At 40.7% G+C, this 26,208-nt stretch overlaps 1 protein-coding gene across 2 annotated transcripts; it reads left to right on the top strand.

Moving 5' to 3' along the window:
• The first annotated feature begins 1,601 nt into the window (after positions 1 to 1,601).
• Positions 1,602 to 26,208, top strand: LOC6047645 (host cell factor). 2 transcript variants are annotated; one of them, XM_038250456.1, is made up of 10 exons: positions 1,602 to 1,894; positions 4,400 to 5,028; positions 7,702 to 8,409; positions 8,476 to 8,621; positions 11,243 to 11,606; positions 11,671 to 14,159; positions 17,474 to 17,859; positions 17,941 to 18,529; positions 18,596 to 19,208; positions 24,562 to 26,208. In XM_038250456.1, the coding sequence occupies exons 2-10, from the start codon at positions 4,800 to 4,802 to the stop codon at positions 24,735 to 24,737; spliced, it is 5,700 nt and encodes a 1,899-aa protein (XP_038106384.1). In that variant the 5' UTR covers positions 1,602 to 1,894; positions 4,400 to 4,799; the 3' UTR covers positions 24,738 to 26,208. The 2 variants fall into 2 exon arrangements, with proteins under 2 accessions (XP_038106384.1, XP_038106383.1); XM_038250455.1 differs by having other exon boundaries at positions 8,476 to 8,627.

Below are 26,208 nucleotides of genomic sequence, written 5' to 3'. Positions count from 1 at the left end.
TGCCTTCAGCTCAGGAAGCGTCGTCGATCCCTTAGCCAAATGCAGCAGGTAGAGCTGGTCACGGTACTTGATGTCTTTGTTGCGTCGGCTCATTTTGTGCACGGCCAACACATCCAGTTTCAAAACTTTTAGCTCGGCAGCTAATTCCTCCACTGGCATGTCGTACAGACCTCTGACGACGATTTTGTACGGCTTATCCATGGCGACATCATGGGTAAAGTACTCCGCCTCGTTTTCGGTCAAGTAATCCTTGACCAGTTGATAGTGCTGCCTGGATTGCACCAGCACCTTAAATCCGTCCTGACACAGACGAATGTTGCCTTGGACTTTCCCAGACTTGATGAGTTCAACCAGCCCCGCACGAAAGTCGATCGTTGCTGCTGATTGCCTCACATAAAAGGAGGCAGTTTCTCCTTTCGCTGTTTCACTTCATTCTCCTTTGCTTCCGCTACCTGGTCCTCGTCAGGCAGTCCAGCAAACTTGTTGTTCTTCAATAGCTGCTCCTCGTGTGATGAAGAGTTCTCCTCCTCCTCATCTATAGGTACAGTACCGTCGCTCTTTTTCGTCTTTTTGCTGTTCGATGTCACTTCCAAAAGCACCTTCCTTTTGGAATTTCCCGGTTTTTGGCCATCAGTTGAGGCCTCAACCTTCCTTTTGGAAATTCCCACTTTTTTGCCTGCTTGAGCCGCAGGTAGGGCAATATTGCCGGCGTTTTGCGCCGGGACGCGACGAGTCATGTTGATTCAGACAACCTTCACCAACGAATGCTCGGATAACAATGAAGATGGCTGATATTATTGTTTACAGCGATAAAGCTTATTTTTCTGAGTACAATGACCCTTTGTACGAGCACAAAGAGTTTAAAATGGATTTTTAAATCAATTTTGAAAAATTAACCTCGCGGTCCTTCTTGACAGAAAAGCTCCTACTTGACAGCTCGTTCCAAGGGGACCATAGTTGACCCATCGAAAAAATGTTGTCTTGTCAAAAAAAATTTTGCATTAAAATTAAAAAAAGTGATTAGAAATGGTTTTTAATCGTGTTTTTTACCGTTGTACATAAAAATTGACATAGGACTTTAGTACCCAATTGGGTCCTAAAATGAAGCTTAGATTGCTGATATTATTGTTTACAGCGATAAAGCTTATTTTTCTGAGTACAATGACCCATTGCACGACCACAAAGAGTTAAAAATGGATTTTTCAATCAATTTTGAAAAATTAACCCCACGGTCCTTCTTGACAGAAAAGCTCCTACTTGACAGCTCTTTCCAAGGGGACCATAGTTGATCCATCGAAAAAATGTTGTCTTGACAAAAAATTTTTTGCGTTAAAATGAAAAAAAGTGATCAGAAATGGTTTTTAATCGTGTTTTTTACCGTTGTACATAAAAAAATACATAGGGCTTTAGTACCCAATTTGTGATTTGTAACATTTTTTTATATTTAACAATCACAGACTTAATGAAATGACTTTCAACACGACAATATTTATTTAAAATGAAATTGTCTGCAGACATTCCCGACTGGTGTTGCCCGATGCGACACCCGAAATTTCGCCCCGCTTCTCTGGCAGCTCTGCCGGCTTCTAGAGATTTTTCGGCCGCCATTACGGTTTTCATCATTCTGTAGTCGTAGGAGCCTCGAACTGAAGCCAGCGGCCGCGGCTTTCGCGATTGTGTCAAAATCGGAACTTTTTTTTTCGCTCTCGAAATTTGCGGGCGTTCGTAGATCGCGTTTTGCCTGGCCATTGTGAAACGCACACAGCAGGAAGCTGGAAAAGTGACAGATTGTGGGAAATTGTGTGTGTGAAATTTGCTGTGCGGCGGCGACGGGGCTTGGCTTGGTCGGTCGGTTTTTGCTTGGCCCGTAGGAAGGAGAGCGCGAGAGAAAGAGGTAGGTGCAAGATTTGTGGGATTTTCTGTGCTCTTTTCGCTTCTTTGGGATGTTTGGGCTGTTTCGGTGGGGGTCCTCAAAAAGGCAGAACTCCGTCCGAAAGCGGACCGAGGAATTTGAAAATTTTGCGTTTGATTGCGGCTGTTAGAGCGAGAGGCGAGCAGGAAAATTGTACTGGTGTGAGTGAGAGCGTCCGAAGAGGGTGTGAGTGAGATAGCGTGACAGGAGAGTTTGGTATATGAAACCGCTTAGGTGTGAAAGAGATGGGCTTCGGTTAGAAAGTGACAGATTGCGTTGGGTGGCTGAAAGAGAGGGAAGGATTGAAAGAATGAGAGAGCAAGCTTGATTGTGTATTTATTTACCTTTTTTTCCTCCCTTAACTCCAGAAATTTGAATGAGCTTCTGTGATGGTATTTTTTGTTATTGCTCTCAAGGTGGGTTTATTGGAATGAAAAAAAATATGTTTTAACTTTTGAGAAATTTCGGATGTATTTGTTTTTAAAACAGCTCTGAGTCAAAGGGAATACAAAAACACGTAAAAAGCAAAAAAACCTGAACAATTAAAAATACCTGGTAATAAAATTTTAAATGGTGAACTCACACTAATGCAAACCAAGATCGCAAGTACCTATGATATATACAATAAAGTCTTGAGTTTAGTTCATCAAAAGGTCATGGAAATCCACTGATGGGGTTAGTAGGCGCTAGATTTCCTTTAATATTGTATTCATTCTAGGTACTTAAAGTTCTCATCCGTGTTAGAGAAGCGCTTTTTCGGTGTCCAACTGGTCATTTTCAAGGCGGACTGCTGCACAAGCTGATGCACTTCAACGTTCCCATCTACCTAGTGCAGATGCTCTCCGACTACCTGGATAGACGAAACATCTGACATCTCGCCGTCAAGCTCCAAAATGGTCTGGACGTTTACACAAAATAGCTGTTTTAAAGATCTGTATGAACGCGGTGAAACCCCAAGCCATCGTCTTTCCACATCGCGACACCGAGAGGCTGAAACCCTACGTGGAATTTTCAGGTCCTGGGTTCGGAGGGGGATTGATCAACGGTCATGCGGTACCTCGATCTACAACTCGACTTCTAGCTCTTGCACCGCTATCACATCGAGAACAGGATCACCCTGGGCATCACGTTGCTCAAAAAGCTGTACCCGATCATCAATCGTCGGTCGAAAGCATTGCTCAAGAACAAGTTGGCAATTCACAAAAAGGTAGTGGCTCCGATGCTGCAGTCTGGCATGGATGTGCCATGACCCACCAGAAGAAGCTGCAGGTGATCCAGAACAAGTTCCTACGACTGATCCTGAACCAGCCCTTGGACACAAGTTTCTCTAACCTCCACCGGCTTGCAAATCTCGAATCTGTTGACGCTAGGCTAGCTTCTCTGATCTTAAAGCACCGAGATAGGGCTTTGGTCTCGGAACGCGGGTCAATCCGCGGAGTGTACCCTTGAGTGAGTGTGTTTGGATGATTGAGAGTGTGTGGGATCATGTGCTTCACTTTAGTTAGGTAGGATATTCTAAAAATTTAAATGATCATCAATCTAAATTGCGCGCTGTAGAATAGAAACACCTTAAATTCCCAGTTCATGTTGCCCATTATTACTTCTAAGTTTGAAAAGCAGTGTGCTGAATCTCTTCTAATGTTAAATTCCTGGACTGTACAGACAACTTAAAACAAAATTTTATTTGACCGAAGAAGCTCTGCTCCCATACGCCTTGCTTGCCTCGTTTTAATAAAATCTCATCGATCTTCGTCATCTTGGTCATGTCTGTTACATTACCACTGCAACTCAGTTAATGTTAATACAATGTCCTAACTTTGAACATAAACCGCTGCACGCTTCTTCTACGTGTTGACCTTTCAGAGCGTTGAACGCACCTTTGCTACAATTTGCATTGAATGAAGTGAATTCACCGATTATTCCTTCTTTCTCACTCCTTTTTGGAACCTTAACTTTTTCCAATTTAGCTGCCAAAGTTTGACCAACTACCATTGATAAAAATCGAAAAACCTACAAATAGGTTTGTGTGCGTGAGTTTATGTTGTTTCAATCGCCCAAAAGTCAAAACATTAATTTAATTGATAAAAATCGAAAAACATACTTTGCATAAGTGGTGCTCGTCTTTTCCGTGAACGAGACAGAATAATAGCGCGGTCTCGTTTTCCGCGGTTACGCACGAGACAGACTGCTCAGGTTTGGTTTGATTTACCATCTCGCTTGGCACTCCATACTTTAAAGCGTATATTGTAAACATTTGCAAGTAACAATTAGGAAGGTCTAAAAATATGAATTATACAGAAATTTTTAGTTTAATGTAATGTAATGTGATGAATTTCTGTTACTTTTAATTTCCCAATAAGTCTAACATTTGTTAAGTTAGTCTCAACGATACATTCAACTTTTTCACGATGTTCCTTCCCTTGTATACATCTATTTCATAATCTTACACTAACTTACCTCTCTTTCCTCTTTCGTTCTTCCCGGCAGGTTCGCGCGAGAGAAGAAAACAACAACAAACATTGGTGTGTGTCGGTAGTGCGCGTCAGAAAGTGAGGGAAGACTTGCACTGTCGGTGGCAGGAGAAAAAAAAAACAACATTAGCTTCGGCTTCAAAGTCATTCAGTGAAAAAACGCCACACGGGCTGACGCGCGGACACTTCCGCGGTTGGGTTGGGGCCCCGTAGGATTTCGGAAAACTGTCGGAACAGTGAAGGTGTTGCGATTGCTTTTCAATGGAAAAACTGTCCTCGGTAGTGCCAGGCTGTAAAGTGCGTAAGATTTTGAAGGCCGGTGAAGAATAAGGGGGGACCGGGGTAGGACGAACACACTGTGAAGAGGTGAAAAGTGCTGCTACTAGAAGGGAAAGGGGTAGCGAAATAGCCGTGGCATGACGGCCAACACGGAGTCGGCCGACCTGCTGGTTCCGGCAACGACCGGAACCGACAAGGAGGCCACCAAGAACAATGCCATCCTGCGGTGGAAACGGGTCACGAACCCGAGTGGACCGCAGCCGAGGCCCCGCCACGGCCACCGGGCCGTCAACATCAAGGAGCTGATGGTGGTCTTTGGCGGGGGCAACGAAGGAATCGTCGACGAGCTTCATGTGTACAACACGGGTAAGGCCAATGTTTTCAAACAGAACGCCATTAACAAAATCACAACACAAGAAAGTAACACACTCTCTCTCGGCGGTGGCGGCATAGAGTAGGAAAGGAACATCGCCCATGGTGGCCAGTATGGGCGCCATGTTGGATTTTCGTACGCTGCTGGCCCCATCTTCTGCTGTGACAGCCAGGCGACGGGCAGTTGTGCGCCGCTTCGCGAAACGGTGGCGCGGCGGCTGCGCAGTACGGCGGTGGTGCGAAAGAGACGGCTTGCTAGGGGTTGGTCGTGCCGTCGCGGATAGCCAGTTAGGCGAGCATGGTGGACGAGATGGAGACAAGTGATGGTCAAAACTGTGGAATCGTCGAGTGAGTTACAATCATTACCAGGAATGAAGGAGTATTCATCAGTTCAACGCAGCAGTGAAGGAGATTGAGTATAAAAGGCAGCTGTCGGAGAGAAATAAATCATTCTTATTTGGACCACCAACAGGACAAGTTGTCCTTATCCAATGCTTGTTCAACTGATCCAGAAAGAGATACTTGACAATCACGTCTTTGATTGGGAAACGCAATGCTGTTCAACTGATCCAGAGAGAGATACTTGACAATCACGTCTGTGATTGGGAAACGCAATGCTGTTCATCTGATCCAGAAAGAGATACTTGAATATTACGTCTGTGATTGGGAAACGCAATGCTTTTCAACTGATCCAGAGAGAGATACTTGACAATCACGTCTGTGATTGGGAAACGCAATGCTGTTCATCTGATCCAGAAAGAGGTACTTGACAATTACGTCTGTGATTGGAAAACGCAATGCTGTTCAACTGATCCAGAGAGAGATACTTGACAATCACGTCTGTGATTGGGAAACGCAATGCTGTTCATCTGATCCAGAAAGAGATACTTGACAATTACGTCTGTGATTGGGAAACGCAATGCTTTTCAACTGATCCAGAGAGAGATACTTGACAATTACGTCTTTGATTGGGAAACGCAATGCTTTTCAACTGATCCAGAGAGAGATACTTGACAATCACGTCTGTGATTGGGAAACGCAATGCTGTTCATCTGATCCAGAAAGAGATACTTGACAATCACGTCTGTGATTGGGAAACGCAATGCTGTTCAACTGATCCAGAGAGAGATACTTGACAATCACGTCTGTGATTGGGAAACGCAATGCTGTTCATCTGATCCAGAAAGAGATACTTGAATATTACGTCTGTGATTGGGAAACGCAATGCTTTTCAACTGATCCAGAGAGAGATACTTGACAATCACGTCTGTGATTGGGAAACGCAATGCTGTTCATCTGATCCAGAAAGAGGTACTTGACAATTACGTCTGTGATTGGAAAACGCAATGCTGTTCAACTGATCCAGAGAGAGATACTTGACAATCACGTCTGTGATTGGTAAAGGCAATGCTGTTCATCTGATCCAGAAAGAGATACTTGACAATTACGTCTGTGATTGGGAAACGCAATGCTGTTCATCTGATCCAGAAAGAGGTACTTGACAATTACGTCTGTGATTGGGAAACGCAATGCTGTTCAACTGATCCAGAGAGAGATACTTGACAATCACGTCTGTGATCGGGAAACGCAATGCTGTTCATCTGATCCAGAAAGAGATACTTGACAATTACGTCTGTGATTGGAAAATGCAATGCTGTTCAACTGATTTAGAAAGAGATATTTGACAATTACGTCTGTGATTGGGAAACGCAATGCTGTTCAACTGATCCAGAGAGAGATACTTGACAATCACGTCTGTGATTGGGAAACGCAATGCTGTTCATCTGATCCAAAAAGAGATACTTGACAATTACGTCTGTGATTGGGAAACGCAATGCTGTTCAACTGATCCAGAGAGAGATACTTGACAATCACGTCTGTGATTGGGAAACGCAATGCTGTTTAATTGATCCAGATAAAAGAGATACTTGACTACTACGTCTGTGAATGGAAATGAGAACCACTTTGTCCACCCTGTTTGAAAATCGCTCACTGTGAGCTAGAGTAAGACGACAGAAGGCCAGTGTTCGAAACGAGCAAGAGAGACGTTCTGGAAACATCCAAAAAGAACGAAAGCGAAATAGCGACATGGAGCGTGTGTGCAAACGAGATAGGCAATGCAAATAATGGTGAGACGGATGGCACGAAAGTGAAGGAGCAAAACAAGAGCGATGGAGTCCAACATCAACGAAGCAGAGGTGTTTCTTGGTTGAAAAACTTGAGCGCACATGAATGGACTTGCGCAATTCGTTCAACATGAATCTAATTAGAATGATTTAGTTTAGTGTTTTGCCTTAATTTACATAATTTTGAATTATTCATGCTGTATTGAGTACGATGACTTATTAAAACTATTTGCGTATTTAAAGATATTTTTTAGTGTTTTGTTTAAGTTAAGATAATTAGAGAAAAGCTGCCGAGAGAGTGTTACCTTTAGTTACGGTTAGATCTTACGAATTCAAAATCTCGCGATAATGATGAAATTTCTCAGCCTTTTATTAACATTCGGACTGCCGTAGACCTCAACAGGTCTAACGAGGTCCTCGAGTGCCATGCATTGAAACCTTAAACGAGAGCGAAACCGTTTCTGAACCCCGTTCTTCAAGCAAAACCTCAGCTACCCCTACAAAGGCAGAAGAGTTCATCAATGTCCATCTTAATTTCCAGCTACCAACCAATGGTACGTTCCGGCCACCAAGGGCGACGTCCCGCCCGGTTGTGCCGCGTACGGGTTCGTCGTGGACGGCACCCGCATTCTGGTGTTTGGCGGCATGGTCGAGTACGGCAAGTACTCGAACGAGCTGTACGAACTGCAGGCAACCAAGTGGGAGTGGAAGAAGCTGCGACCGAAGCCGCCAGAGTCGGGACTGCCGCCGTGTCGTCGTCTCGGGCACAGCTTCACCCTCGTCGGCGACCGGATCTACCTGTTCGGTGGACTCGCCAACGAGAGTGACGACCCGAAGAACAACATACCCAAGTATCTGAACGATCTGTACATCCTGGAGATCAAGAACAACCAGCTGCAGTGGGAGATGCCGACGACGTTCGGCGAGAGTCCGCCGCCGCGCGAGTCCCACACGGCCGTCTCTTGGTACGACAAGAAGAACAAAAAGTACTGGCTCGTAATCTACGGCGGAATGTCCGGCTGCCGGTTAGGGGACCTGTGGCTGCTCGATACGGACACGATGTCGTGGACGAGACCCCGCACGAGTGGTCCGCTGCCGCTGCCCCGGTCACTGCACAGCTCGACGCTGATCGGCAACCGGATGTACGTGTTTGGCGGCTGGGTCCCGCTGGTCATGGAGGACGTCGTCAAGGTGGAGAAGCATGAGAAGGAATGGAAGTGCACCAACACGCTGGCCTGTCTGAATCTCGGTGAGGCAACAATTCCTAAAACCAAATTCATTCCCTAACTAACCGTTTCGGATGTCTCTCCAACAGAAACCATGACCTGGGAGGAGCTCGATCTGGACACGGAAGAGGAGAACATGCCGCGGGCTCGGGCCGGCCACTGCGCGGTCGGAATTCACACCCGGCTGTACATCTGGTCCGGACGGGACGGCTACCGGAAGGCCTGGAACAACCAGGTCAGGGTGAGCTCTGTTTTACTACAATTAAGTTATCGGTGTGAAACGAACGATGACTTTGCTGCGAGAGCGAATTGTTTGTTATTTTTGTCTGGTTGTTTTGTTGTTGCTGTTTTTTCGGTTTTCTTCTTGGCTAGGAGGGACACTGCGCAGCTGTTGTATTTTTTTAACGCGGATTTTTAATTTGACTGTGTATAAATGTTGCACAAAGAGACTAACAAGGGAGTCCCATAAAATGAGCATTATTTTCTAGGTTGTTCATCGATAAAATTATCGTCGATAACATTATCGTCTAACGCTAACGATCAAAAATTTAGTTCTTCAACTACAGCAAAAATCATTAACTGAAATTGCGTATCAAATTTTGCTTCGTGTTTTTTACATTGCAAATCGTAAAAAATTGAGTACTTTCGAAAAATTACGGTATTTTGTAAAAAAATAGTATTTTCCCAAACAAACTCTAATTATGTGAAAATGCACAATAAATTTCGCTTCGCTATTGAAAATTTGAATCTTTTCGAAAAAAAGTATTTTGTGAAAATTTTAATATTTTCAAAAAAAAACTCTAATTATATGAAAAAGCATATATAATTTCGCTTCGTTTGATTTCCATATTGTAGGTTATGAAAATTTTAGTTCTTTCGAATAAATACGGTATTTTGAGAACGTTTTTGAGTATTTCTGGAGTTTTTTTTTTTAAAGGTCCAATAAGCCAAATTTCCAGTTTTTTGCTTTTTGGTTGTTTTTGAAACCGCCTTGAGTCAGAGATATTAAAAAACACCCAAAAAGCAAAAAACTGAAAATTTGGTTTATTGGACCTTTTCAACAATAAAAAAACTCCAGATTTATACTTTAAAAATTAGGCCGTTGCAAATATTTTTCAAAGTTTATGTCGTGATGTTTGGGTCGTCGATCTGATATTTTGTTTTACCGGGCACTATCAAAACAAAAAAAAAGTTAAAGCAATTAAAATTTTTGATACTTAAAAATTGAAAAAAAGGAAAAAAATAATACTAAACATTTTTTTCTTTGAAAACCTTTTTATAATTTGCATTTTTTTTGTTGAAATTTGTAAATTGAAGGTAAAAAACACTTAAGTGGATTCAAATTTTATATTTTTAAGTAAATTCCAATTTAACAGAAAACAAATTTCAAGGCTATTTAAAGGTTTTCATTTTAATTAAACTAAAAATATTAGTAAAAAATACAATACAATATCATAGAAAAATAAGAATAACCTATATAAAAACTTAAGATAATGAAAATTCGATTACCCGATGTTCCTAAAAAAACTTTCGGATAATTGAGGTAAAAAAAAGCAAAGCAATCCACTTTAACGACCCTGTGTTATGTGTGGTGAATTACCTCTCCGTTTTACTTCCTCATCCGATAGAAGGTCTTTAGGTTCTTATAATAGAGCCCAAATACCAAAAATAAGACATAAAAAAAAATCCTGATTCGACAATCCGATGATTCGGTTATCTGGATTAAAAATGGTTGAGACTAATCTGTTGACAGCTGTCAAAAAGTCGAGTGCGAGTTTGTTTGTAATAGTCTAATACCTCCTTAAATAAGTGATGGAAAAAACTATCATTTTTGATGATTCTTGCACTAAAATATCAGAAAATATAACGACCGTCGCTATAGCTTGTGAGTTCTCTTCTTCTATCACGTGCTTGGCAGCAAGAGCATTCTCTTTCTGTCACTTCTTCTCTTTTTGTTGTTCACGAACACTCGCCGAAGACTCTTTTGTTTTCTCCGAAAATCGTAATAAAAGAACACGAGGGAGGAAATTCATAAAAAAAAATCAGCGGATGACAAAAATTTTTATTACAACTTAAAAAGTAGGTACTCCAAAATTTTTAAAAGTTGCTGATTATTTAATTCACGTGACTTTTACCTTAAATTTTGAAAAGATAGTTATGGAAATTCATGCGGATTTGAATTTTTATTTTGAGATTCTTTAAATGTTCATGTAAACCATGAACAGTCCCTGCCAAAATTAAAAAAAAAATTAACTAGATATTATGGTTCCTTCCTATTAAAAATTAAGTCAAAGTAGGTATGTCATGACATAACCGAAAAGACCATAATCAATGAAATTTGCTTCATACATTTGTTTTCATTTCATTTTATCTAAAAATACTTTAAGTTGCAAAATAATACTAAAGAAAAATTAGAATTGCATAAAAACTTCAGTGTAAATTCAACATTTCGTCCCACTCTCACATTTCTCCCACAGTGCACCCCCCTAAAATCTTTATTCTTCTGCTTGTTGTTGTAATCTACTAGGTTTTGATTGTCTGCTTCGTTCCACCAATCCGGAGAGCTTCCGGCCGGAGTCTTCTCCGACTTCTTCAGAATTCACACTGATTCTTAATTTAGTTGAGAGCTCTTTTTCATTTTATGCGTGTTTGTTTTTATGTTTTCTTTTTTGTTTCTTCTTTTAATTTTTATTTTTCTTATCAGTTGTCCCTTCAAATTTGCCCAACTTTTTGCAGTTTCTGCCAACGTTTCTTCTCTTGAGTTTGTTTATTTTGCTCCCACTTTTTCCCCCAAGCCCTCGCTCCAGCTGCTTCCATTCTAACGTGTGTTTCGCTCCCCGCTGTAATTTTACACAGGTTTGCTGCAAAGACCTCTGGTACCTGGAGGTGGAACGCCCGGCCGCCGCATCCCGCGTCCAGCTGGTCCGCGCTTCCACGCACTCGCTCGAGCTGTGCTGGCCCTCGGTCCCATCGGCCGCGTACTACATCCTGGAGGTGCAGAAGATCCCGCAACCTCCGCCGACGGTCACGCCCGCGCCGCCAACTCCCACGCCGGCACCGGTTCCGCCGGCGATTGCCCCGCCAGCACCTATGCCGACGTTGGGTTCGCCCATTCCAACCATGTCGTCGCCGGCGGCTGCCGCCGGTTCCATGTCACCGCTGACGAATGCGGGGATCGCGGCGGGGTTGACCAGCGGGGAGCCGCTGCTGCAGCAGCCTAGTATGATGAGTTTGGGTTTTGGGGGTGAGTTTGGTTGGTAATTTGTGTTTTTTCTCTTTTGCAGTTATCAAAACTCTTCAGGGTCGGGCGACTGCGTCGCCAATGGCGGTGTCCCCATCGCATCAGGTTCAAGCTGTGTCGCCGTTGATGTCCGTCGCGAGTCCAAACATTCAGCAGATCAGCAGTCCGGTGCACAATCCTCCCGGGCTGCAGAGTCCAAATCCGATGGCAGCGGTGCCATCGTCGCCGGTGCACAGCGTGACTTCGCCGCAACACCAGCAACAGCAACCTCAGCAGATGCAGCGCATCGTGACCAAGGTCCAGGCCAAGCCGCTTCAGCAGCAGCAAGTGCAGAAGCAGATATTGACGCCGACTTCGCCGATTTTGCAGCAACAACCGACGCAGATCATTCAACAGGCTCAGCCGCAGACGATTCGGGTTGTGAGTGGGACGTCGGTTTCGAACGCCCAGCAGATTACGACCGGTGGAACGCCGATTCGTGTGCTGTCGTCTACGGGGCAACCGGTTAGGATTGCTACGCAACAACCGATGGTTAGCGTTAGTAGCGCAGGGAACGTCGTTCAGCAGATTACGGGCCAGCAAGCGGCAACGGTGCTGCGCGCGGCTGGCGGTCAGAACATTGTCGGAGCTCAGCTGCAGCAGCAGCGCATTGTCAGTGCGTCCGGATCGACGACCACGACGGCCACGATCGGAGGCAAGCAGATCATTCTGCAGAAGCCGTTGACGATCGTGGGCGGAGCTGGTGGACAGGGCACGGGATCGGCGATGAACCAGCCGCAGATTGTAACGCTGGTCAAGACGAGCCAAGGCATGACCGTGCAAACGTTGCCCAAGGTCAACATGCTTCAGAAGGGAGCGGGTGGTCTTCAGACGCAGCAGCAGATTGTGACTTCCAATATCCTTCAGGGAGCGAGCGCCGGAACGATTCAGCAAGCAACGGTTGGAGGTCAGAAGACGGCGGTCATTGGAGGCAACGTTGTCAAGCTGATGTCCTCAACCGGAACGATCGGTGGCAAGCAGATCCTAATGAAGAACCCGAACATTGTGCAGGTTGGCAAGGTCGGAACGAACGTGGCCGGTAAGCCAACGCTGGTCATCACAAACAAGGCTGGCCAGCAGATCCGATCGAACCAGCAGGTCATCGTGGTCACCACGCCGCAAGGCATCCGAACCGTCAGCGGAACCGTAACCTCATCCGCAAACAACTTTGTCAGCCTGTCGACCTCTCAAATGATCAACACGATCTCAACCAGCAGAACTGTGACCGGAATCGGCGGTGCAACCACCGTACTACAGGCCGGCACCGCCGGCACAACCACCGCCAACATCGGCGGACAGGCCATCAAGCTCCGTGCCGTACAGGGAGGCAAACCCATCACCTTCACCGTCCCCGTGGGCGGCCTCCAAGGCGCCGGTGGCCAAAAAATCGCCGGAACCCAAATCATCAACATGCCCCAAAAAGCCCTCACGATCGGTGGCAAAGCCGTCACCGTTCAGCTCGCACCCTCCGCCGGAGGTGGCCAAAAAACCGTCACCATCGTCCCCTCATCCGGCGCAACCGGCAGTGGCGGCATCCCCGGCCAACAAAAAATCGTCATGTTGCCATCCAAAACCACCACCCGGATCGTAACCCAGCAGCAATACCAGCAGATCCAACTCCAACAACAGCAAGCTCAACTCGCCCAGCAACAGCAGCAACAACAACAACAACAGCAGCAAGAACAGGTCTCAACGGACGCGGCCTTCGCTGCGCTCGCCGCCGAAGCCGGCCTCATCGAAAACGACGGCGACCAGATCGAACAGATGGACGGCTGCTACGACCTCTTCCCCCAACCGGACGAAGACGACGAAATGTTCGAACCTGCTCGCATCGAAGAACTCCCCGCCACGACGACGCCCAGCAGATCCGCCCCAACCTGGCCCACGTTCGAGCAACTCGACGGATGCCACGACTTCCCCTCCTCCGACGACGACGAGGACACGGAAATGCGGGAAGAACAAACCCCGATCACCCCCCGCTACGTCCGGTTAGGACTGTTTGGAGGGGCGGCCGCGATCGAGAGTCAAAACCCGGAAGGGGACGCCACGGGTGCAGGTGACCTGCTCGCCGCAGCGGAGCAGGACCCGCAGCAAGAGGTGGCGGGAGACGGTGGCGATCAAGCGATGGAGGATGCCGATGTGGGCGCGGAGAATGCGGAACCTGGAATTGACGAGCAGCAGGATCAGTTGCAGCAGTTGTTGGCCGTGGCGGAGGGTGAGGGAGAGGCGACCGGTGAAGTCGCGGAAGGTGCGGAGGGAGAGGCGACGAATGACGTCGCGGAAGGTGCGGAGGGAGAGCCGACGAATGACGTGACAGGAGAGGATGAGTTGCTACAGCAGCAGCAGCAGCAGCAGGTGGCGATGGAAGGGGGTGAAGAAATGGCGGAACCGGCTGCGGAGGAGGGTTCGTTTGTGGCTTCCGAGGCTGTTCCCGAAGAGATGGAGCAGGATCAGCAGGAGAAGGGGGAGGTCGCGGCAGATGCGCCAGAGAATGTGAGTTAGATTTTGACTTTGTTTTTATTTGTAGCGTTCTTGTTTTTTAGATTAGATTAGAACATATTTGGAATGGTTTTCAGCAGGTGACTTTATTATTTATTTTTACTTTATCATACAGTATTTTATTGTATATTTTCATTACCAACTGTGAAAAAAGGACAATTGTAAAATTAGAATGAAATTTGTCAACACATCAGATCGAACTTGTATGGTTGGCACCAAATACACTAACGTCTTCCACCATCAAATCCCCATTTCTGTTTTCCTGAACAAGTTCAGTAAGATATTTCCAAAACTCGGATTCCCATCTTCTGAAAATATCTCTCAAGTAAGTCATACATTTGGTGCTGGAAACTTCTGGGAACTTTACTTTTTTTGTTTTTTTTTACAATTTTTTTTTCACTAATGTTCGTTTAATTTTTTTTTCATGCCCATTTTTTTCCTGATTTTCGCATTTTTGTGATTTTTTAATAGGGTCCTAAAGCCCTATGTAAGTTTTTATGTACAGCGGTAAAAAAACATGATTCAAAACCATTTCTGATATCTGATTCTGATAACAATATTAGATAGATCAACTATGGTCCCCTTGGAACGAGCTGTCAAGTAGAGCCTGTTCTGTCAAGAATGACTGCGAAGTTAATTTTTTTAAATTTATTTTAAAGTCAATTTTTAATCCATCGCGGTCATTTCACTCAGAAAACAAGCTTTTACGATGTATTTATTATTGTTTATATATTATTTTATTATATTTTATTTATTTATCACAAATTTCAGCTTAATTTTAAGACCCAATTGGAGCCTAACATTTCAAAAGGGCACATAAATTTTTAAAACAAGAGTGTAACCCTTTCACTTATATGACAGTTTATATAAGGTGTGAGAAGGATACACACTACCTATTACAAAAGGTATGTGCCCTAATGAAATGGAAGACACAAATGAAACTTAATTCAGCTAATAAATAATTGATTGTTTGGGATAATCTTTACTTTACTAAAATCAGCGAAAAACGAAAACTCAACAATTGGTTCATCGAACTTTATCTAAACACTCCAGAAATAAAATGTACAAAAATGGCCAATTGTAAAAATATTTAAAATATAAATCAAGACATTAAAGCGGTATACGCACTTCGGAAGAAACCGGTCAAGAAAAATCAAATGGGCAGCAGCGGCAGCGCAAGCAAGTCAGAGAGGGTGAAGAAAAGCCCCAAGAAATCACTCCCTCTTCTTTGTTCTGCTGTTCGTAAAGCTGTTTCTTGACCCCTTTCCTTCCGATCTGCATAATAGCCTTAAAGGTGAAACGGGACGAATGCTCTTTATAAAAAAGTTCTGTAGAATCGGGTACTTTTTGATGAAATTCAACTACATGTATCAAAATACAAAAAAAAAATACAAACTACAAGTACATAAGTCAAACATTTAAATTACATTTATTTTAGCTAAATTCGAGATTAAAAAACACATAATTTGAAAAATACAAAAATATAAAATATTGAAATATTGAAAACAAAAATGCAGAACTACTAAAATACAAAAAAAATAACCAGAATTCAACAACTGACCAAATATCATTTAAAAATTTAATAACTATAAAAAAATCAAGAAATACCAACAATCAACAATTAAAAATTAGAACATTATTATTAAATATTAAAAAAATCTTGCATTGATTTCAATTTTAACATAACCTTAATTCAAACAGTAATAACTGAATATAGAAATACATCAATAGTAAAAATTAAAAAAAAATGTGAAAAAGAAAAAAAATATAAAAAAACGAAAAAACAAAATCATAAAATACACAAAAAAAAATACAACCATGAAATTAAAAATGTCAAGAAAATGAAAATAAATTAGTTTAACTGACTAATAAAAATATCATATACATCAATTCAATATCAATTATTTATTATCGAATAATGCAATAAAAATTATTCCGCAAAAGATTTTTTTTACAAAAATCAAAGAAAAAATACAAGAATAGAAAAAAACATGCAAATAAAAATGTAAGCACTTTAGAATATAGCAAACTAAATTATAATTTTTTTTATTTTTTTTTTTTATTGCTTATTGCGAGATAAAATCACGTTTCTCCTTGGCTGTGAGTGACAGGAGATTATTGCCGCCTAACTTCCGCAGTGTAAAAATCAGCTAATTGAACTGAAATTCTGCGTTGACTTGGCTGTCAACTTGGTTTGTTTTGAATATTTTCTGAAAAGTCAGCTGAAAACTCAAGGCAACCTTTGATAACAACCAAAAATTTGTTCTGCGATTGTCATGCGGCTGTCATGCGACCATTATCTTGCGGTCGTATCACCGCGCGTGAACTCTAATTATTAACGCCCGCAGTAATATATCATAACTAGAAAAAACACACTAAAAGACAAAAATTTAAATCACAAAAACTCAACAATATAATAAATTGCAAATTCAAAAACTAAATAATAAATAAAAAAAATCGTTAACACATTTGAAAAAAAAACGAATACACTAAAAATGCAACTAAAAAGTGAAAAAATAACAAAAAATAAATCAAACATGGATAACAGAAAATTAAAAACTATAAAAATACAAAAAAAAAATTTAAAATAAAAATATGAAAGAGCACAAAAATTAAGAAAAAGGGTCGATACCATATTTTTTTTAAAACCTTATATTGTTCCTTGATTATTGTCAAAACCAGTGGTTACGAAATTTCGACTCACGACAACTTGATTTTGACATTCTGCTTTCGTTCGTTTCAAACTCAAACGAATATGTCACTGGCACAGTTAATTACTACCCTCTAGAAATACATTCGCTCGGAGAACGGTCGTACGACATTCTACCGAAATTCCAATCAACTCTACCCACGATCGCATTCAAATGACTTCTGTCACTACGTAGCAAACACAAGAAAGAGAGAGAGACGAAAACGAGAGAAAGAGACAAACATGTTGTCTCGTTCGGGCGGCTGCTTGAGTGGTGCTCATTTTTCGTTCGTTTCGTCTTTGTGTTTACATTCAACGACCGTCGCCAGGCAATGACGATCAGGATAGGCGCTGTTTGAGAGCGATCAAACTTCTTTCTCTGAAATGATCGCTGTCAGATAGTTTTTTTTTTAAGTCGAACAGTCCCATTCAGAGACAGATTATTTTTCAAGCATTGGTCAAAACATAACCTTTCTATAATATTTGCAACTGCCAAAAACTGCAAAACTAAAAAAACTAACACAAATAAACCAAAAAAATGTTCAAAAAATAACCAATTCTAAATAAAAGCTGCAAATAAGCGAACTTTTCTAAATACCCAAATCATCCTTATCCCCAGATGCCCCTCGAGGACCAACCGGACAGCAGTGCTATTGCTGAGGCCACTGCCGCCGAAGCTGCCCAGCTGGAAGCCGAACTGGCCGAAGCAACCGGAGCAGCAACAACTACCGGCATCGATTCCACCGATGAAAGTGCAGCAGTTGCTGCCGCCGAGGCCGATGCCACCGCAATGCTCACTTCCGACGAGGCCGATTCTGTCATGACCAGCGCGACAGCGGCGGAACCATCGTCCCAAGCGCAAGCTCCCATGGTGGTCAGCGTCAACAGTGCTCCGACGGCTTCGGAGACGGAAGCGGCGAACATTTTGACCACGATTAAGAGTGGCGAGTTGCTGTCGCTGCAGAACGCCGACCTGTTGGCCGCGTCCGGTTCGGACAATATTATGTGAGTTTGTTGGTTCGACACTGTTTTGCTTTAAGGAGGTTTTGTGGGAAGTTAAACGTTTGGTTTTGCTTGCCTTTTCAGTCAGCTGAACGCGGGTTTGCTGTCGAATGATAGCCAGACCATTACGTTCAAGACGACCTCGGCGGATCTATCTTCTGCCGATGTCGCGATGCCCCAGTTTATCAGTCAGATGCCGCCAGCGGAAAGCACCACGTCCGCGGCGAGCAGCACCACCTCCGTCACGACCGGAAGCCATCTGGACGCGCTGGCGGAAGCTGCGGCGTCCGCAACATCCGTACTGTCAGATCTGATGACTTCGACGGCGTCGACCGCGTCTTCGCTCTCCGCCACCTCAACCGTATCTTCATCGCCATCCGGCGCGGCCATTCCGGTGGCGGCCGTTTCACCCCAGCAGCGCCAACAACCCGTTACGACCACGGTCAAGTACTTTGACGCCAACTCGAGGCAGTTTACGCTGTCTTCGCCACTGCTGCAGTCTCCGGTTGGTGTTCCACCGGCGAATATCTTGGCCAACAGTAATGGAAACGTGGCCGCGCCGACGGTCGCACCCACGATCGTCACCACGATTCAGGGAACGACCACGACACAGGCCAAGGTAACCACCGTTGCCAAGGTCGGGCGGGGAAAGGCCAAGGAAGAAAAGGAAGATGTAAGTCGGAAGCGAGTGACCCAGCAATCCCCACCTAAACTAATCGAAAATCTCCCCTCCCCACAGATCAAGCTCGTTAAGATCAAGGACGAGGACAAGTGGTCCACGGTCGGCATCTTCAAGGGCCTCTCGCACACCGTGTCCAACTTCCTAGACTTTGACGAGTGGAACTGCCTGTACGACGGCGAGTCCCTCTCCGCCGACAACCTCCCCGACATAACCAAGTTCAAGCGCCTGAACCTGGAACCAGGCTGCGCGTACCGGTTCCGCGTCGCCGCCATCAACAGCTGCGGCCGGGGCGAGTGGAGCGACGTGGCCCCGTTCAAGACCTGTCTGCCCGGCTTCCCCGGCGCCCCGTCCGCCATCAAAATCTCGAAATCTCCCGAAGGAGCGCACCTCTCGTGGGAACCGCCCCCGTCGACCACCGGCGACATCCTGGAGTACTCCGTTTACCTGGCGGTCAAGTCGCAGAACGCCAAGGACAAGAGCAGTGCGTCGGCGGCGGCCCAGCTGGCGTTTGTGCGCGTGTACTGTGGACCGAACAACCAGTGCACCGTGCCGAACCAGTCGCTGCAGACGGCCCACGTCGACTACACCTCGAAGCCGGCCATCATCTTCCGCATCGCGGCGCGCAACGACAAGGGCTACGGACCGGCCACGCAAGTCAGGTGGCTGCAAGGTGGGTGAAGTTGTTTTTTTTTTGTTTTGCTGTTTGTTTTGGGGTGAATGTGGATACATTAATTATGGACTTAAACTAATTAAGACAAATAAAACTATGTAAATTTTATAAACTGTTTTTAAAACTTTTTTCCCGCAACTGAAAACAAATGGGACAATGTTAGAACATTAACCTTCTCCCGCCTATGGTGACTACAGGTGACGACTACTGAGCTCTAACTTTTTTTAACTGAAATTTTCCGGAACTGGTCCAACTTTGTTAGTGTTGATGTAGAATGTTAACTAACATCTCTCAAATTTCCCGAACCTATCTAAAAAATCATGAAACCAGCTTTCCGAAACTCGAAAAACTACCATAAGAAAAATAATTACACGATACAAAAAATATGTATTTAAAAACTTGAAGTAGGAAATATTTGCATTGGCCTAATTTATAAATTCAATATAATTGCTCATAATATCTTATTCGGCGTCTCTTTCCTATGGAAAATTTGATCCCGGTATTCATATGGCCGGCTCCACGACGGATCAGCAATTAAGAGGCAGTATTTGTAAATATTGCTCGGTTTGTTCTAGAGGTCGTATCGAGGTGCTCCGATTTGGTTGAAACTTTCAGCGTTTGTTTGTCTATACATGAGATGAACTCATGCCAAATATGAGCCCTCTACGACAAAGGGAAGTGAGGTAAAACGGGCTTCGAAGTTTGAGGTCGAAAAAACATGAAAAATCTTAAAATTGCTCGCATTTCCGTTAAATTTCATCAATTCCAACTCTCTTAGGTGCATTCGAAAGGTCTTTTGAAGCACTTCAAAATGTGCCATAGACATCCAGGATTGGTTTGACTTTTTCTCATAGCTTTTGCAAATTACTGTTAAAAATGGATTTTTTTAAAACCTTGATATCTTTTTCCAACAGCCTCCAACACCCATACTCCCATAGGTCAAAAGATAGGTAATTTCATGCACTATAAGCCTACGGTAATAACTTTTTGGCCAATCGCATTTTTTCTCATAGTTTTTCAATTTTTCTAGAACAAACATTTCACAATGTTAGTTTTTGCCCTGTAGGCCGCCATAGCGGCACTTTTTGGTCTCAATTTTGTCATATTCGGAATCCTCGGACAATTTCACGTAAGTTAGAAGTATTGGAGTTGTAATTTAGATTGGAAAAATTGCCATTTAGAATGAATTAAAATATTTTTTAACAATTTGTTGGATTAGGGGTAAAACAGGTTTTCGCCTACTTGATACAGCATTTGACGTATTGATCATAGGATAAGTAAGATCTATTTCTTTTTTCAAAAATATTTTATTTAATTATTTTTTAAATCTAAATTACAACTCCAATACTTCTAACTTACGTGAAATTGTCCGAGGATTCCGAATATGACAAAATTGAGACCAAAAAGTGCCGCTATGGCGGCCTACAGGGCAAAAACTAACGTTGTGAAATGTTTGTTCTAGAAAAATTGAAAAACTATGAGAAAAAATGCGATTGGCCAAAAAGTTATTACCGTAGGCTTATAGTGCATGAAATTACCTATCTTTTGACCTATGGGAGTATGGGTGTTGGAGGCTGTTGGAAAAAGATATTAAGGTTTCAAAAAAATCTATTTTGAACAGTAATTTGCAAAAGCTATGAGAAAAAGTCAAACCGATCCTGGATGTCTATGGCACTTTTTGAAGTGCTTCAAAAGACCTTTCGAATGCATCTAAGAGAGTTGGAATTGAAGAAGTTTTACGGAAATGCGAGCAATTTTAAGATTTTTAATGTTTTTTCGACCTCAAACTTCAAAGCCCGTTTTACCCCACTTCCCTTTGTCGTAGAGGGCTCATATTTGGCATGAGTTCATCTCATGTATAGACAAACAAACGCTGAAAGTTTCATCCAAATCGGAGCACCTCGATACGACCTGTTACACATTGGTGAAAAACTCGCTCTTAATGATTCATGCCTAGAAATGCTAACAGTTTAAAAAACTTTTCAATCCTATAGCAAATGCTGTCTAATTTTTTTTCCTGAATTTTAATTTTTCTCGTGTCATTTTGAGCAACTTTTGTTCTACGAAAAACATTACTTTTCTTGTTTTATGTTTTTCTTGTTTCATTTCAAGTATTTTAATTTGCATTTATGTATCTTGTTTAGTTTATGTTTGTTTTTGGTAGTATGTATTTGGCCTATTCTACCACCTCCTATCATTACATTTTGCCTTTCTTATTTGTTCATGCTTTTACAGTCACTTTTTAATTTTTTGCTTGTTCTCACATATTTTTTTTCTATAGAATGGCACTATTATTGTATAAATTGCAAAAAAAAATGCGTAGAGGCATAGTCTGGGACCTTTCAAAAACTACTGCATACTTCTTTTTACTTAAAATATCGGAAATGTTAGTGAAAAACATAGCCAAAGTTGACCCCTGAAAAAAAAATCATTTTTAAAAACATTGGCAAAGTCACATTAGAAAGTAAAACTTCCAACCCTAAAATTTTCTTAAATTTTAAGAGTTCTTTTTTCCAATACTCTTTGAAGATTAAATACCGGTTGAAAAATAGATATTTGGCAATTTTTCAGATCGATTCGATTTAATTTTATTTATTTATTTTGTATTTGTCTGTAATTTTATTCTAGTTAAAAAGCAATCAAATGCAAAAGAAAAAAGGTAAGAAATCAAAATGACTAAGGTCCGATTTCGAATTTCAAAATTTAAATTCTCCTAAAATTGCATTTATGATAAAAAAAATCGTGATGATTATTGAACTCGATCGTAATATTTCGGTCGTAATTTCTCGACTCGCGATCGAGATTTCTTGATAGTAAGATTGCGACTTACCATCGAAAAATCTCGATCTACCATCGACAAATTACGGTAGTAATTTTATTGTTGAGAAATCTCGATCGTGGATCGAGCAATTACGATCGTAATTTGTAATACCATTTTTTGAATATTTTTTTTATTGAAACGGAATTTTAATTTCAAAAATTTCTAAAAAATGTTTGCAATTTCAAAAAATTTTAAGAATTAAATTTTTTTAAAGATTTTAAAGACTTTTATTTAATTTTTGAAATGTTTGAAATTTTTTCAACATGAAATTTGTGGAAATTATTTGAAATTTTTTTTTTTTAAATTATTGGAAACTTTAATATTTTTTTTTTCAAAAAAAGTGGTAATACAAATAACGATTGTATTTTCTATATTTTTTTAATTTTTGAAATTTTTTAAAAATTTAAAATTTTGAAATTTTTTAAATTATTAATTTTTTTATTTTTTTTTTAATTTTCAAAAAATTAAAATTTTTAAAAAAATTTAAATTTAAATTTTTTTTTTTAAATTTCAAATTTTGAAATTTTTTAAATGTTCAAAATTGTTTGAAATTGCTTGGAATTAAAAAGAAATTCGTTTAGATTTTTTTAATTTTGTTATTTTTTACATTACAAAAATTTAACCATTTTTCAATATTTTCTATTTAAAAGGAATTTCAAGTTCAATTTTTTTAAAAATTTCAAAATGTAAAAAAAAATTAAGAAGATTTTTGAAATTTCGAAAAAAAATCAAAATTCCCAAAAAAATTTTTTTTTTTAATATCATTTTTTGTAAAATTTGTTTTTTTTTTTATTTCAAATATGTACACATAAGAAGAAAGAGGGCGTTTAAGAAACAATAGCAGAAGAAACATAAAACTAAAATAGTAGTTTATGCAACAAGTTGCAAAAAGAGGATTTTTTCAGCACGAGTCGTACATTTATCCAACGAGGTTCACCGAGTTGGAAAAATACGAAGAGTGCTGAAAAAATCAAGTTTTGCAACGAGTTCCATACAACATTTTTTGCAATTCCAAAAAACACACGCTGAGTGAAATTTTATGTCAAATTTTCATTTTTTTGTCAATAAATCGTTTAAATCAAAAAAATGTTGAAAAGTGTTACTTTTCGAAACAAGTGCTGAACAGTTCAACTTTTCAGCACCCATTTCAGTGCTTAAAAGTAGAACTTTTCAGCATTTATTTTGAAAAGTGTTGCTATTCGATTCGATTCGTCCCGCCCGTGTGGATCAATCGGACCGCGCACTGGACTCACAATCCAGAGGTCGCCGGTTCGAACCCCGCGGCGGGCGCTTTAAAATTCTTTGTGTATATATGGGTATTCGGCGCCGTCGCTCCGTGCCATACTTTCATACACTTAGGAGCCCAGGGCGGCGAAGTCCTTGTAGATAAAAGGAAGACACTAGTGGTTGGTACTAGCAATGGTGGCCGACAGCTATAAAGTCAACTTCGTTTTCGTTTGCTATTCGATTCTGTTATTTCTGGTACAGAAAAGTAGGCTATTTCGTCGTTCAAGAATGACAGGAAAAGTAAATAGTTTCACGACGGAATTGCAAAAATAAAAAAATTGCTGTAACAAAACTATAAGAGGGTTGGAGAGTGGAATTATTTGTACTTTAACCATTTTAACCTTTTTTCATATTTTTTCTTAGTTGAATATATTAATTTGTATTTTCTAATTGTCTGGATTTTTTAAATTTAATATTTTTGTTATTTTGTTCTCGATTTTTTAGAGCTACTAGCTTTTTTTTATTCAATTTTATTTAGATTTTCTTAGATATTTTTAAGATAAAAAATAAGTTTCTTATATTTTTCCTACTCTTTAAAGTTGAAAAAAATATTTTCATATTTTTTTTAGATTCAGTTTCAAAAGAATAAAATTGGTTTTTTAAATTTATAAAAGAATTGTAAATGTTTAAAAATTGTGAAAATGCAGTGTAGTAAAAAAATTTTAAAGTTCAGAGAATTTTAAATATTTCAAATTTTTGAAATTGAAATTTTTAAATTAAAAAAATAAGTTTCTTGTATTTTTAAAGATAAACTTTAAAGTAAATTTATTTTTAGATGCAGTTTAAAAAAAATAATTTTCTTTTTTTTAATTTATAAATAAATTGGAATTCTTTAAATTTGTGGAATACATTGTGGTAAAAACGCCAAGGCAATGCTGATTTTGTTTTTTTTTTTCAATTTTGTTATATTTTTTGTAATTTTTGAAAATGATGCATTTTTTGAAAATCATGGATTTTTTTAAGTTTTAAAAACGAGCTTCGAAACCATATTCGAGAATTTGTCGATGGTAGATCGAGAAATTACAGTCGAATGATCTCAATGTTGTTGAAGTTTTTAATTCATTTATTTCTGGCAATTTTTAACCTTCTTGATCATTCGCTGCCCTTCTCAATATTCTATCGACAAATACCAAGTCTCAAAATCTGAACAAAAAGTGTTTTAAAATACATTTCAGTTTGTTTTTTTCAGTTCAGTTCAGTTTTTATGCGTCAACTTAATTCCACCTCCCATTTCCAATTTCGCAGATCCCCAATCGGCCAAGGGCACCCCAGCCCCAGCCACGGGCAGCACGGGCGCCACGACCGGTGGCTCCTCCCCATCGGCAGCTGTAAAGCGGCTCAGCGACAAGTCTCCGTCGGGCACGGCGGCCAACAAGCGGGCGAAAACCAGCAGCGGCTCCATGATCGTTTCGCCCCATTGAGAAGGAGATGAGGGTGTTGTGTATAAAAAGGCGGGAAGTAAACAATGACGACGACAAACAATGAATTGTGTAAAAAGAATGCAAAAAATTAAGGATTGAAACAAGCGATTCTAGTTTAAGGCTTAGAAACTCTAGCAAAACAGTAGAACTAAGGGATTTAAAAACACACAATATATATATATATATTAATATAAATATATTATTAAAAACTAAGTTGTCGATCGGGATCGAGTGATTGTTACTTGAGTGCAACAACGTACGTGTGTATAACTAATATAATTTAGTAAGAAAAATAAGAAGAAAACACTAGATGCGAAACCCCATAAAAGCAGAGAGAAACCTAGCCCGTAAGCAGATTTAAAAATGATTATTTCAGAAACTACTCATGCAGAAACGGTTCATTGGAGATCGCATGTAAAGAAAAACAAAACAATATTTCACCATTAACCAGTTTTAAGCGGAACACACATACACACCCACACATTTTACTACCAGTTTGAGAAAGATTAGCGAGCAAGCACAGTTTTAAGACAGGTTACGTAGTTTTCCAAGCCTTTTATTACTTTTCCTTTTTCAGTTTAGTGAACTCGGTTAAGCAGAAATCAATTACAGAACATGTACGCGATTATGAATAAAACATAATGAATAGAAGTGTAAAGGTTTGGTTGTTTCTTTGGTTGCTCGTTCGTCAGATTTTGTCCCACGTTAGCTAACGCAAAAAATAGAGTCAACTTTCCGTGCGAAAAAAAATTTACATACAAAAAACACTAAGCACATTTTAAGTTCTGTTTTCACCACCCGTTCTGCTACATGTCAGCTGTGTCGATGAGTAGGGAAATTTAATTTCCACGCGGTTTACTTTTTAAATGTCGATTTCATAACTTTTACAAATCTCACGTGTTTTGGTACTTCTTTTTCCCCCCTGTCGTGTGGTGAGCTGTAAAATTTGTGCAACGTACCTCAGTCTGCGGCTTTTCCCCCCTTTTTCTAGAATTCCTAAATGAAATAAAATCCAGAGTTTCCGGTTAGATTGCCGAAAAGAGCAGATATTTAAAAAAACGAAAGAGTAAGAAAATGACGTATAGTTGTTGTGATTTCCTTTAAAAAAAAAAAGTAGCAAGTGCAGAAGTAAAATTCTTGCGAAAAAATAAAACATAATTTACATTATTTTTGATTGAATTGATTTATACAGATATATTTTATAAAACCAACAAAACAACACAAACTTACCTTGAGAGATGATTGATCTTCGGTGAGTGGGTGAACACGAGAATTAAGTAATATAAATAAAACAAAACCAAGATTGTGCTAAAAGAAAAGTAATCGAAAAGAAACGACAAAAAAATCCTTACATATAAAACGATAAGCCCAACACACACACACATACAATGCATGGACGCGAGAGATGAAATTCATTTTTTGAAGAATGATAGAAAACAATAAAATAGTAAGGTATTTGTTAACAGTGAAA

The sequence above is a fragment of the Culex quinquefasciatus genome, chromosome 2, assembly GCF_015732765.1.
Source record: "Culex quinquefasciatus strain JHB chromosome 2, VPISU_Cqui_1.0_pri_paternal, whole genome shotgun sequence".
Lineage (NCBI taxonomy): Eukaryota > Metazoa > Arthropoda > Insecta > Diptera > Culicidae > Culex > Culex quinquefasciatus.
The sequence above is the reverse complement of the archived record's forward strand: the minus strand, read 5'-3'. Positions and strand labels throughout refer to the sequence as shown.